Source organism: Salvia splendens, chromosome 1, assembly GCF_004379255.2.
Source record: "Salvia splendens isolate huo1 chromosome 1, SspV2, whole genome shotgun sequence".
Lineage (NCBI taxonomy): Eukaryota > Viridiplantae > Streptophyta > Magnoliopsida > Lamiales > Lamiaceae > Salvia > Salvia splendens.
In genome coordinates, this window is record NC_056032.1 from 6,496,803 (window position 1) to 6,511,459 (window position 14,657).

Here is a 14,657-nt window from a genome sequence, read left to right on the forward strand (position 1 = left end):
TGGGCGGCATTGTGGATGGTCTTACTAGTTAAAACCTACTCCGTAATACTTATTTGTTCGTGGATATGAGTCTCATTGTATTTATAGCACGAGTATTTATAAAATATTAAGAGTTTGTGAAAAATAGACTCCCTCCAATTCATAAAAGATGACGCACTTAGATAATGACACAAGATTTCAGGAGATGTTGTTTTGTGTGTTAAGTAAAGAGAGAAAAAATAGTACTATATTTACATTAATATGTGAGAACATTTTCCAGAAAATGAAATGCGATATCTTTTGTGAGATAAATTAAAAAGGAAAGTGCGACATCTATTATTAGCGGATGAAGTATACGGATCACACTTGTAAATATATACTAACTACTAATTTTGAATGAAATTTGAGTAAAATGTGAGTATTATTAATATTTATAAAAAAAGGAATTAGGATTCTTATTCGCATATAGAGGGTGGAGTATGTAATTTGAATTACACATGCATGCGCATACTTGAGACATCTAACTAAGTGCATATGTTTTTAATACTAATATTCATGACTTCATCCATCATCTTGACAATTTCACAATTCCAATTGGCAATTTCCATTTAGTCAACACACACAGCTAATCTTCATTTTCGTTTGCAGACTTAAGAAATGTCATGACCCTAAAAGATTTAGTTAAATTATGAGATATCAGGATTGATTTAGGCCATAAATATAGGATTGATTTTTTAGTATAATTGAATTAGTAGTATTTTAAGTGTAATGAGATATCAGTAATACTTAATTAACTATAATATATAAATTTAAAACTATAACTCTTATTAAAATAGAAATAGTGTAAGTAGTTTGGGACGAGCCGAAATAGAAAAATACGAGTAAAATGAGATGGAATGAGTATATTAATTTTATTATAAAATATGAATAGAATGAGTTAATAAAATGTAAAGCTTAATTGTGGAGTTAATATTTAGTAACCCATCAAAATTAGAAAATAGAACTTTAATCGCCAGATGTTGATAGTAGTATTTCTTATGATCAGTCACATTGATTTGCACAAAAATATTAGTAGTACTATACACTCCATATTGTTTATCTGAGGAATGTAATGAAAAGAAGTCAAATGGCTGCGAACATTTGTCGTAGGTCCACCCATTAAGAACAAAAACAATCAAAATATGATTTGCATGAAAGAAAAAAAAAGAGAAGATAATTCTAGAGCTTGAATTTATGTCCTCCTCCAACAAACAATAAGAAAAGAGGTATCTAGGTAGGTAGGGGGTTGGAAACTGAATACATATACATATATATACATATGCATATGATCGATGGATGGTACAGCGGAGAAGAGCGGCCCGGCAACATCACCAGTGACTTCTGCTATGTCGATGCGGCTGTGCACTCCGCCGGCATTTGGGGCTTCGCCGGAAGCAGACCCTTCCTTGGCTTTGCCCTGCCCCGCCTACAGCTTCAGCTCGCCATCATTTTCCTCATCACCCAATCTCTTCATCTATTGCTCCGTCGCTTCCATTTGCCCCGCCTCGTCTCCGAGATCCTCGTATCTCTCTAATCCCAGTCTCCTCCATTTTCTTTTCTTTGCTTATTTTAATTAAACGCTGTTCATTTAAAGCCCACCATTTTTTTGTTTGTCTCCACAAACCGAGATATATGACTAAATCGGAGTCCTTGCCGTCACCCTCCCCCTCGGCGGATCCCTAATCATGACCGTCCTCCAACAAACCGAAATCCACAAGTACCGAATCCCAGCTTACAAAACCATCATCTCCATCCAAAACCTCTTCCCCTTCCCCGTCATTGCTTCCATGCTCGTCGACCTCAAGATCATGAACACCGAGCTAGGCCGACTCGCCCTAGCCTCGGCCCTAATCAGTGACATGGTCAGCAACCTCTCCTCCACTCTCATCACCTATGGCCGGGTCGGGATCATGAGCTTTGCGGATGTCATCATGATCCACTCCACCTTCATGACAATGTGCTTGATCCTCTTCATCTTGTGCGTTGGGCGCCCGCTGAGTCTCTGGATCATCCAGAACACGCCTGAGGGGAAGCCGGTTAGTCGCTTTCATGTGGTCATCATGGCTTTCTTGGTGTTTGTGGTGGTGTTGCTTACTGATAACGTCGGGTTGAACTATCAGTACGGCCCCTTTTTGCTAGGGTTGGCTGTGCCCGATGGGCCGCCTCTAGGGGCGACCCTGGTGGACAGGCTTGAAACCCTAGTGTCGGGATTGTTGGCGCCGTTGTTGGTTACTTTTTATGGGATGAATGTGAATTTGGTTGAGCTTTTTGATCTGGAGTTTGTTGGGATGGTTTGGGTGATAGTGGGGTTGTGTTTGGGGATGAAGCTGGTGTCTGTGTTCGTGCCAGCAGTGGTTTGTAAAGTGCTGATGAAAGATGCGGTGGTGCTGTCCTTCATCATGAGTGCTGAAGGAGTTGTGCAGATGGCTTTTTACTACTACAATTATGTTAATCAGGTGCTCTTTTATCTCTCATTTAGTTGTTGCTTAGCTTTTATACTATTAGAAACTGTTTAATTTATAAGTAGGAACAATACTAGTCATAAACTTGAAGAGTTGTTGCTAGTTATAATTAAATAATTTCTCATTGACTAAATATTTTTTGTTGTGGTGAAGTATAGACGTATGATCGAGAGACATTCTCGATGCTTACCACATCAGTACTAATACAAGTGGCGGCATCAAGTGTAATCGTGAAATCATTATACGACTACTCAAGAATGTACACCGGCTACCAGGAAAGAGACATCCAACACACCTCCATCAACTCAGAGCTCCGCATGCTCGTCTGCACCACCGCGTCGATGACGCCGTGGCCGTCCAGAAAGTTCTCGAAGCTTCCTACCCCAGCAAGGAAAGCCCCATGGCGGTATACGCCCTCCATCTTTTGGAGCTCGCGGGCCGGGCCAACCCCCAGCTGACCGACCACCAGCTCGGCCAGAAATCCACCGGCGAAGGCCGCGCCCAGAAAATGATCGACATCCTCACCTCCTTCGAGCAGCAGTACGCCGGCGCCCTCACCATCCAGCAGTTCACCGCCATGTCCCTCACAAAGTTCATTCACCACAACATCTGCACGTTGGCGTTCAACAAGCTCGCGTCCATGATCATCCTCCCGTTCCACCGGAAGTGGAACCAGCAAGGGAAGGTGAAGATCCATCACACTTATATACTCCCTCCCTCTGTCCCAACTTAAGAGTCCTAATTAGTTAGGGCAGCCACAATGGGGCGCCCGATGGCGGCCATCGTCCTCGGGCGCGGACGATGCCTCCATTGTGGGTGCCCGCCATCGTCCGCGCCCTACGCCCACGCCCGATGCATCGTCCGCGGAAGAAGCGCGGACGATGGCCTATCGTCCGCGCCATCGGGCGCCCCATTGTGGGCTCGGCGGACGATGGGCGTGGACGATGGCCTATCGTCCGGGCCATCGGGCGTCCCATTGTGGGCTCGGCGGACGATGGCACGCGTTTTTTATTTTTGTATAAATACCCCTTCCCCACCTTCATTTGTAACATTTCATTTCACGATTCCACTCTCGAAACTCACATTTACTACGAAATGGATTCAAGTCACAATAGTTCGATGTTTGGTGAGGCGCGTTGGTCGGGTACGGAACCCGACGAATATCGGCCATTCTACGCCAACACGCAGTACGATCCCGAATTCAGTACGGAATCGTACAGTTTGGATGACATGGAGCCGTCTGCAAACCGACCTGTCGCCCCCTCCCGCCGCGCCATCGCCGCCGCTTCCGCCACCGGCATCGCGCGTGTTGGAGGTGATACTAAATGAATGGAAGAATGGTGTTGTTTGGAACTAACCATTGCAACGGTTGAAGTAACAATGGCTTGATCAAGCAACACCATGGCTTGATCAAGCAATGACAACTGACCTAGCGGTTGAAGGTAACGATTGACCAAGCGTTGCATCAGTTCGGAACGGTCGCAAGACGCCCAGCAGTTATGCGCGACACTCTATATAAAGGAATGACCGAGTAACAACAAATAAATCGAGATCTGAATAGTGAGATTGAGACTGTTCATTATTAAAAGAGATACATTATCTTTGTGAGATTCACATCGTTATCGGCTGTGATTGTCGAGGGAAAAACATTTGTATGTGAGTTTGAATGATCTTGATCGTGTCGATCAAGTGTTGACTCTTGTAATCACTTTCTGAATGTTTGAATAAAATTCTGGGATCATCTTCTCCGTGGATGTAGGTCATTCGACTGAACCACGTAAATATTTGTGTATTGTGCATTCCATTTCTGTTATCTTCGGATCTTATATATATTGAAGTTGATTCACAAATTGGCGCCGTCTGTGGGAAGTGCATCCGAAGAAGTCTACTGTCTGCGATGTGGACAGCAAAATTTGAAATGGAAAAGTTCAATGGAAGGAACGATTTTGGGTTATGGAAACTCAAAATGAAGGCAATGATGATGCAGAATGGGCTCTGGGAAATCTTGAATGGGGACAATGATCCCGTAGCTCAAGAAGGAGATGAAAAGACTGCGGCAAGGAATCAAGAACTCCAAGATAAAGCATATAGCACACTCATTCTCAGTTTGAATGACCAGGTGCTAAGAGAAGTGTCGAAGGAAGAAACGACTGCCGGGGTTTGGGCCAAACTTGAATCAATCTACATGACCAAGTCACTGGAAAATAGGCTCCATATGAAGCAGAAATTATTCACATTCAAGATTTCGGAAACCAGAAGCATTCTTGAACAGTTAGAAGATTTCGGCAAATGTGTTGACGACTTAGAGACGATCGAGGAGGAGTTAAAAGACGAGGATAAAGCCTTGATGCTCCTCAATTCTCTGCACGGATACTATGAGCAATTCAAAGATGCAATTCTCCTGGGAGGGACTCCAAGGTCACATCTGAGGAAGTCTACTCAGCTTTGAAACTCAAGGAGGCTCAAAAGCAGGGGCTGAGACCCCTTGATCAAGCTGCTGAAAGCCTGAGTGTAAAAGCTGTTTCCAGAAGAGCTGGAAAGAAAAAGAAGCAGCAATCTTGGAAGTACAAGCAGAGTGAAGGAAAGGAGACTAGATCTTGTCACTGCTGCAAGAAACCAGCACACATCAAAAGGGACTGCTATGCATGGAATCGAAAGCAAACAGATGCTCAGAAGTGGTTGAGGATTTTGAAAATGGCCAGATTATGAATATAACAGAAAGATCCATGATAGATTGCTGGATCATGGATTCTGGTTACAGTTTTCATATGACATCCAACAAAAGCTGGTTCACAAAGATTGATGCTGCGGAAGGATAAGTAATGCTGGGAAATGACCATACTTGTGAAGTAAAGGGATTGAGATCAGTCAGACTGAGGATGTTCGATGGGCCAGTTAAAGTTCTAACTGAGGTAAGATACATCCCCTCGGTCAAAAGGAATTTGATCTCGCTAGGATTGCTGGATAAGAAAGGCTTCCATTTCAGAGTCGGAGATGGCAAGATGGAGGTGTTCAAAGACCACGCCATTTTCATGAAGGCCGAAAGAATCAATAATCTCTACTATCTTGATGCAGAGGTTATCAGTGATCAGGTTAATATCGCTGAAAGAATTAGCAGGAAGATATGGCACATGAGACTTGGACATGTCGCAGAGGCAGGCTTAAAAGAGTTGGAGAAAAGGAAGGCTATTCCAACCACTGGAGATGGATCTGTAGATAGCGTGGCTGGATGTGAAGAATGCATCTTGGCCAAGAGCAAGAAGCTCACTTTTCCCCAAGGAAAGCATTGCTCAAAAGCTCCGCTGGACTATGCGCATAGTGATATCTGGGGTCCTGCACAGACACAAAGCATAGGTGGAGGTAGATACTTTCTCACCATTATTGATGATTACTCAAGAAAACTATGGTTGTATGTTATGAAAGAAAAGTCAGAGGTGTTTTCAAAATTTCAAGAATGGTGTGCTGAAGTAGAATCGGAGAAGTCCTGTAATTTGAAGTGTTTAAGAACTTGACAATGGATTGGAGTTCTTATCTTCTGAGTTTGATCAATATTGCCGGAGGAAGGGAATCGAGCTGCATAGGACCGTACCAAGCAACCCACAGCAGAATGGTGTGGCTGAGAGAGCCAACAGGACCATTTTAGAGAGGCTGAGATGTTTGCTGTTATCCTCTGGAATGCCTAAGATTTTTTGGGCTGAAGCGGCTGCGATTGCCGCTGTGTTGATCAACAAGTGCCCCTCATCGGCCCTGAATTTTGATACGCCAGATTTGAGATGGTATGCATCTCAAGGGGACTACAGCAAATTGAGAATATTTGGTTGTAGAGCATACGCCCATGTCAAGCGAGGAAAGCTGGAGGCAAGGGCCATCAAGTGTGTGATGCTGGGCTATGAAAAGGGAGTAAAGGGATATAAACTTTGGTGTACCGAGCCTGGGAACAACAAAGTGGTGATCAGTAGAGATGTGATCTTCAAGGAGCATGAAATGCCTTTTCTGAAGGACACACAGACTGATCAAGTTGAGGTGGATTCAACTGATCAAGTTCAGGTGGAGCAGACTACTCAAGTTGAGGTGGAGACCTCGGGATTGGAAAGTCAGGAATTTGGGGATAATACGTCTGAAGATGTAGGGAGTTCACAGGGCACTCAAGGTGGAGGAGCTCACAGAACGGAACTAGATATGCCAAGAAGACTTAGAGAAAAATCCAACAGAACTCGGAATATGCCAACAAAGTATAGTGATTACGAAATGCTACACTATGCCCTGGTTGTGGCAGAAGAAATTGAATATCATGAGCCAACAAGCTACAAAGAAGCGGTAAGAACTTATGAGAAGGACAAATGGCTGAAAGCCATGCAGGAAGAGATAGACTCATTGTACAAGAACAAAACCTGGATACTGGTTCTGAGGCCAAAGAATCAGAAATGTGTAGGATGCAAGTGGATATTCAAGAAGAAGATTGAAGCGTTTCAGAACGACAACATCAGGTTCAAGGCAAGATTGGTGGCTAAAGGTTTCACTCAGAAGGAAGGAATTGATTACAACGAAGTTTTCATTCCAGTAGTGAAACATAGCTCAATGAGGATTCTGTTAGCCATTGTCGTTCAAAAGGATTGGGAGCTTCATCAACTTGATGTGAAGACTGCTTTTCTACATGGGAACCTTGAAGAAAAGATCTTCATGGAACAACCAGAGGGTTTCATCAAACCGGGAGATCAAGATAAAGTCTGTCTGCTCAAGAAAAGCCTTTACGGTTTGAAGCAGAGCTCATGGCAATGGTATCTCATTTTCAATAAATATATTCAGAAGATCGGTTTTGAGATGTTTGAATATGATAATTGCGTATTCATCAAGAAGGAGAATGGGGCTGCAGTGGCATACTTACTCCTTTTATGTTGATGACATGTTGGTTTCTGCAGCTACTATGAAAGAAGTACGGAAAATCAAGGATCAATTGAAAATAGAATTTGAGATGAAAGATCTGGGGTGTGCGAGGAGGATATTGGGCATGGACATAATACGGAACATAGGAGCAGAATGGCTATGGCTCACTCAGAGGGACTACATCAATAAGACCCTCAAGAAGTTTCAGATGGAGTTATCGAAGCCGGTAACCATTCCTCTGGCTCAGCAGTTCAAGTTGAGTCAAAGCCAAAGTCCAGATACCGAGGAGGCAAGAAGGCATATGGACAAGATCCCATACGCAAGTATAGTGGGAAGCATCATGTACACCATGATTTGTACCAGGCCTAATCTGAGCCACGCTATAAGTGTTTCCAGTAGATTCATGGCAAATCCAGGAATAGAGCATTGGCAAGCGCTCAAGTGGATTCTCAGATATATGAGAGGAACCACAAACCTCGGAATCATGTTTGAAAAGCATGAAGAAAAAGAGAAGTATCCGCTCAAGGGATTTTGTGATTCAGACTATGCAGTAAGCGTAGACATGAGGAAGTCACATACTGGATATGTGTTTTGTCTGTTCAGAAGCGTGGTTAGTTGGAAATCTTCACTGCAGTCAGTAGTGGCTTTATCTACTACAGAGGCGGAATATATAGCCTTAACCGAAGCAGTGAAAGAGAGTTTTTGGCTGAAAGGAATTATTTCTAATTTTGGTATTGAGCAAAAATCCGTAGAAGTAAACTGCGATAGCTCAAGTGCCATCTGTTTGACCAAACATCAGACCTTTCATGAGAGGAGTAAACATGTTGATGTTAGACTCCATGTCGTAAGGGATGAGGTCAACAAGGGAACAGTAAGAGTGGCCAAGGTTTCGACTGAGGATAACGCCGCAGACATGTTGACGAAGACGCTGCCCAACTCCAAACTTAGAAAATGTATGAAGTTGATCAGTCTGGTCCAGGGGAAATGAAGAGTGGATCGAGAAGATGATTCAGGATTATTCATATAGCTCCAATGTGGAGATTTGTTGGAGGTGAAGCTAAATGAATGGAAGAATGGTGTTGTTTGGAACTAACCATTGCAACGGTTGAAGTAACAATGGCTTGATCAAGCAACGACAACTGACCTAGCGGTTGAAGGTAACGATTGACCAAGCGTTGCATCAGTTCGGAACGGTCGCAGGACGCTCAACAGTTATGCGCGACACTCTATATAAAGGAATGACCGAGTAACAACAAATAAATCGAGATCTGAATAGCGAGATTGAGATTGTTCATTATTACAAAAGATACACTATCTTTGTCAGATTCACATCGTTATCGGCTGTGATTGTCAAGGGAAAAATGTTTGTATGTGAGTTTGAATGATCTTGATCGTGTCGATCAAGTGTTGACTCTTGTAATCACTTTCTGAGTGTTTGAATAAAATTATGGGATCATCTTCTCCGTGGATGTAGGTCATTCGACTGAACCACGTAAATATTTGTGTATTGTGCATTCCATTTCTGTTTTCTTCGGATCTTATATATATTGAAGTTGATTCACAGTGCGGAAAAGTTGCCACCTCCGGGCAATTGTGAAGAGTACACCCCCGGCCGTACGAACTACCAGCCGGATGAAACCCTCGTATTGGCGAGGTGTTGGGTGGATATATCGGAGGACCCGATATTCGCGAACAACCAGAGGCAGGTGGCATACTGGGAGCCCATCGTCGAGCGCTACAATGCGGTGAAGCCTCCGAGCGCGTACAAGCGCCAACGGGAGCAGCTCCGCAAGCACTGAGATCAGGTGAAGAAGTAAGTCAACCTGTTCGCGGCGGAGTACGAGAAGTGCTCGAGGGAGCAGGGGAGCACCGAGAGCTTGAGCGACGTGCGCACTAAAGCGCTGTTGTCGTACCAGTGCCGGTACGGCGACTTCAAGCATGAGGCCATCTGGGTGCTCTTGAGGGACAAGCAGAAGTTCGAAGGCGGGATTCTGTACACCGGTGTGACAAAGAGGACGAAGACCACCGAAGATGGTGGTTACACGAGTAGCGAAAGCGGAACTCATCCGGTGGACCTCAACCGGACGTACGAGGACATTGAGAGTTCCGGCACACTGATGTCCTCCCTGCGTCCCATAGGCGTCAAGGCTGCGAAGGCCAAGGGGAAGGCGGCGGCGACATCATCCTCGACCGCCGCCGCCCCATCACCGATCCCGGTCCTGATCCCGACCCTGAGTCGGACGACCGCCGTGTATGAGTCGGACGACCGCCGTGTATGAGTCGTTGGCAACAGCCTCGATAGCGAAGATGTTGTTGCAGACGCACAAGGCCCTCAAGAAGTGTACGGACCCCGCCGAAGCCGAATATCTCCCGGGGTTGATCGATGAGCTGCTCCGGAAGTTGGGAATTGCGTAGATTAGCCAACTTGAATCGTGTAACTTTTGTGTAATTAATGCAATCTTCGCCGGTTTTTAGTTACTCATTCTGTTTTTTAATTAGTTTGCATTATATATTTGAAAACATTTAAATTAATTAACAAAACAATAGTAAAACATATAGGGCGCGCCTTAGGGCGCCCCATTGCAGGTGGGGGTAGGAGGATAAAACTGATGACGTGGCTCGCCTTAGAGCGCCCCATTGTGGATGGCCTTAGGGCATGGATTTTAAGAAATGTAAAGAAAATTGAGTTGAATAAGTTAATGGAATATGTGTCCCACTTATATATATTAGTTTTATAATAAAGTGTGAGTGGAATAAATTGGTGGAATGTGGGGCCTACTTACCATTTATGGTAAAAGTGAAATATGACTCTTAAGTTGGGACGGACGAAAATGGCAAAACAGGACTCTTAAGTTGGGACGGAGGGAGCAATGTTTTAACTACTCTTTAAATTAAAATGAAATATTGTTATATTTATTTTTGTTTCATTTGGCAATAGGTAATACAAGACTCAGGCACTTTGAGGTCAATCAACTGCGAGGTCTTCGAGCTGGCCCCATGCTCGGTGGCGGTCCTCATCGACCGCCACAAGGTGCGGAGAAGGGCTGCGGCGGGGGGATACACTGTGGGGGTGGCGTTCTTCGGTGGGGCGGACGACCGGGAGGCGCTGGCGTACGCAAGGCGTATGGCGCGGTCGCCGGACGTGAGCCTGACGGTGGTGAGGCTGGTGCCGTGGGACATATACGCGGGGGACAACCAGTGGGATGCGGTGCTGGATGTGGAGATATTGAAGGATACGAGGATGCAGACGCAGGATGATATAGTGTACAGGGAGGAGAGGGTGAAGGATGGGGCGGAGACGGCGCTGCTGATACATGCCATGGAGGAGGCGTTTGATTTGATCTTGGTGGGGCGGATGCATAAGGAGGATACGCCGCAGTTGATAGGGTTGAGTGAGTGGGATGACTTGCCGGAGCTTGGTCCCGTCGGCGATATGCTCGCTGCGCCGGATCTCACCCTTCCTCTCTCGATTTTGGTGGTGCAACACCAGAATATTAAGTCTATTTAGTTAGAAGTTTGATGGATCCGCGAATTTCTGATGTTAGTAAATGCAGGAAAATACAGATCACGACACAGAGAATTTACGTGGTTCGATTTACTGAGGTAAATCTACGTCCACGGGAAGAAAAGGGGGCAGAGTTGTATTGCTCGATCTGTTTTCTACAGCTTACAAATACAAACTTGCTATTTGCTATATGGTCTTTTATCTCTAGAGAGCTTAACCCTCTTCTATCTGATCTAAGTTCTATTTATATCTTGAACTAAGATCGTGGCTTGCATCACCACCCTAAGTCGTGGATGTCGTGTAGGTCATGGCCTAAGATCGTGGATGTAGCGTAGGTCATGGCCTACGATCGTGGCCTGAGTTGACACCACGTGGTAGTGGGTGTGTTGGACATCCTGTATGGGTCCACTAACTCCTTGTTCGGTCGAATACTGAGACCGAACTGCTTTGGTTGCCGATCTGAGAGTAGAGCTTGATGCCGACCTGAGAGCAGAGCTTGATTGGATGGCTTTTACCGAGCTGTAGGCTGAGGCCGAACTCTTTGGTAATGCCGAACTCATACTCCTGCTTTGGTTGCCGATCTGAGAGCAGAGCTTGATAGGTTGGCTTTTACCGAGCTGTAGGCTGAGGCCGAACTCTTTGGTAATGCCGAACTCATACTCCTGCTTTGGTTGCCGATCTGAGAGCAGAGCTTGATAGGTTGGCTTTTACCGAGCTGTAGGCTGAGGCCGAACTCTTTGGTAATGCCGAACTCATACTCTTCCTTGGGTTTTGGGCTGATGGGCCGTCATTGCTGTTGGGCTTGTTTAGTACGCACCCCATCACTACCCCCCCCCGAAAAGCGAAGTGAATCACTTCGGCGAAGCGAGTCACTTCGGCATTCTGAAAAAGGGGACGGGGGAGGCTGAAGTCAGGGGACGTGCCCTGCGCGTGACTGCATTAAATGCGGCATTAAATGCGACAGTAAAATCCGGCCGTCGAATCCTGAAAAGGTGGGATATGAAACGGTGCGATGATTTGAAATCTTTTCCAAATCTGATAAATACCGCCTTTCTTCATCATTTGAACACCTTTGCTATTGGCTTCTTCTGCACTCTCTATCTTTTGCGTGAAAAATTTCCTTCCGCTTTCAAAAATTTCCTCAGGATTTCTTCAAACTTTCAAAGAGTAAGAACCATGTCTGCTTCTTCTTCGTCTGAGTCTGGTAGCGGTAGAAAAGGGGGTAAGGGGTCTTCTAGCCGGAAAGAATCCGGGGAGAAGACCGTAGAGTATTTTCACAGTATCTTGAGTAAGGATACTGTGATATCCCTTTACGAAAAATACTCTTTTCCTGGGGGGAAGGCGGTGGTTCCCGACGATGATCATAGGGCTAACGACCCGCCGGAGGGTTATGCCACCGTTTACGAAGCCTGCTTAGAATGCGGGCTTCGTTTCCCTCTTCCCCCACCTTTTGTAGAGCTTCTTGATTTTTTTCAACTCCCTTTAGGTCAGGTGACTCCGAACTCTTGGAGGCACTTGTCGGCTTTTGCTGCCGAACTCCGTAGGTTAGATAAGGATCTGTCTCTGCGGGCAATCCTTAATTTTTTCCAATTTAAAAGGAAGGGATCTTGGTTTTACTTGATCCCCTTACAGCCTTTTAGGGCATTCTGCAAAACCAAGTGGCCGAAATGGCAAAACCGCTTCTTTTTTTATAATAGGACAGCGGCTCCGGGCTTCCCCTGGAGAGGGCCGAAGTCCGTGATTCCTCATCCTCGGTTAGAACCATTGGCCGAGCTCGATGGCGAGCTCAACAAGATTCCCGTAGTTAGGAAACAATACACGGAGTCTGAGCTCGTCAAGGGCGACGTCGTGTTCGACATCTCGTCTTCGGACGAAGAGGCCGAGGGTGAGGATTTCTCTTTATCTTTATGCTCTACTGCTTTAACGAAGAAAACTAACCTTGCTTTCTTGCTTTTTGGCAGTGTACATGCTGAACAAGGCTACCCGAAAATCTTCGGAGTCCAAGGAGCCGGAGAGAGAGAAGGCTACCAGCTCGGCGCCTGATGCCGAGAAGAATCCGAAGAGGCAAAAGACCTCTTCGGGTCCAAAGAAGCCGGAGTCGACTTCGGCAAGTAGGAAGGGGAAGACCCAGAAGCCCCCGAGAGCGCCAGAGAAAGACGTGGTCTTGGCGCCTCCTTCGGAGCATATCTGTGAGCCATTTTTATGGCCCACGGACTTCGCCGAGGTGAATTGTCTTCTTGATTCTTTGGCTTGGCTTCTGTCCTGTATTTTTGGTGCCCTCTGTTGACTTTTTTCCTTATCCATTTTCAGAGGAACGATATGCTCTCCAAGCTCGTCGCAGTCGAACTCTCCAAAGCGTCCAACGACTATGCTGAGATGCAGAGGAAATTGGCGGCTGCTTGTCACCGGGCCGAGCAGGCTGAGGCAAACTTTGAGAAAGCCAGAGCTGCTAGGATTTCGGCCCAGGATGAAGCTCAGTTTGCCAAAAACCAGCTCGTCATCCAGCGAGAGCAGACGAAACGGAGTGATGCTGCCGCCGTGGTTGCCCAAGGAGAGGGTCTCCGTGTTTACACGGAGAAACTCTTTTTGAGCAGCCAGTTCTCGGCCTTTGTCGGTAGTCTGGTAAGGCTAATTGCCGATAAGGGCGAGCAGGGGGCCGACGTCGTGCTGCCTCTGTACAGCCGAGAGATAGCGGCTCGGCTTCAGAATCTGCCGCTCCTTGAGGAGCTCGCTTCATCTTCGGTCCTGCTTTCTGCAGACCGAGTCCGGAGTTGCCGAGCTGATCGGGACGAGAACCTGGAGGCTATCTTTGCCTCCGTGGGACCCGTTTCACCCGCTTCGACTTACAACGGAGAGGGTGAGGCCGAGCCGCTGGAGCGGGAGGCCGAAGTCGATCAGGCCGGGCATCCGGAGAAGGAAGCCGATCAGGAGGCGGAGGCGAGGCCGGCAGGAGGCGAGGCCGAGGCTGAGGTAGCCCAGGAGAAAGAAGCTGTACCAGACCGAGGAGCCGGAGACGAAGCTGGCGGAGTATGATTTCGTCTCCCTTCTCTTAGTCTAGTTTCTTCCTTGTAAAATGGCCTTGAAGCCCTAGTGTAAAAAAATTTTCCTTGTGAATGAAAAATTCTCTACACTTGTCTTCGTATAGCTTTTCGTACTCGCCTTTATTCCTGTTGTATTTTACTATCTGCTCGGTACAGCTGCCGAACTAATATAGCTGCTTTGTACCCAAGGAGACGGAGATACTTCACTGGAAACGGCTGTACTCTTCGGCTTTGGACGAAGCTGAGAGAAGAGCTATAGCCGATCAGACGAAGAATGACGAGCTTCTGGCTCGTTTAGTGAAGCTGGATGCCGATAATAAGGACTTAGAGTCCGATAAGAATGATCTGGAGGCCGAGCTGAATACGACCATTGCTGAGAGGACTGCGTACGAGGATTACATCCGTGTGCGCGGGGGAATGACCATATCAGATGTTCAGAGTCGAGTTGACGAACTGTGGGAGGAATATAATGTACTCCGGAGGAACAATGCGCTGGAGAGCTCGGCTTGCCAACAAGTCGTGACATCATTGCGGCGCTGGGCCTCTCGGTACGACATAGTTCTTGCCCGGCGTCCCTCAATTGAGAGATTCCTCCGGCATTTCCCGCCAACAGATGCTAGTACTCCAGCTCAAACCTCTGATTCACTTGCTCAAAACCCTACTCCAAGTCAGCAACGAACTCAGGGACAACCAGAGACGTCAAGTCGAGGACGGACTGAAGTTCGCAGAAGAGCTGTGGTTATGAGT

At 46.3% G+C, this 14,657-nt stretch overlaps 1 protein-coding gene across 1 annotated transcript; it reads left to right on the plus strand.

The window, feature by feature from the left end:
- Positions 1-1,612: 1,612 nt before the first annotated feature.
- On the plus strand, positions 1,613-10,872 carry LOC121794561 (cation/H(+) antiporter 3-like). The gene is given in 4 exon segments (XM_042193159.1): positions 1,613-2,474; positions 2,639-2,807; positions 2,810-3,165; positions 10,303-10,872. Coding segments are annotated over 4 exon segments (1,866 nt in total). The 5' UTR covers positions 1,613-1,703.
- The last annotated feature ends 3,785 nt before the right edge of the window (positions 10,873-14,657 follow it).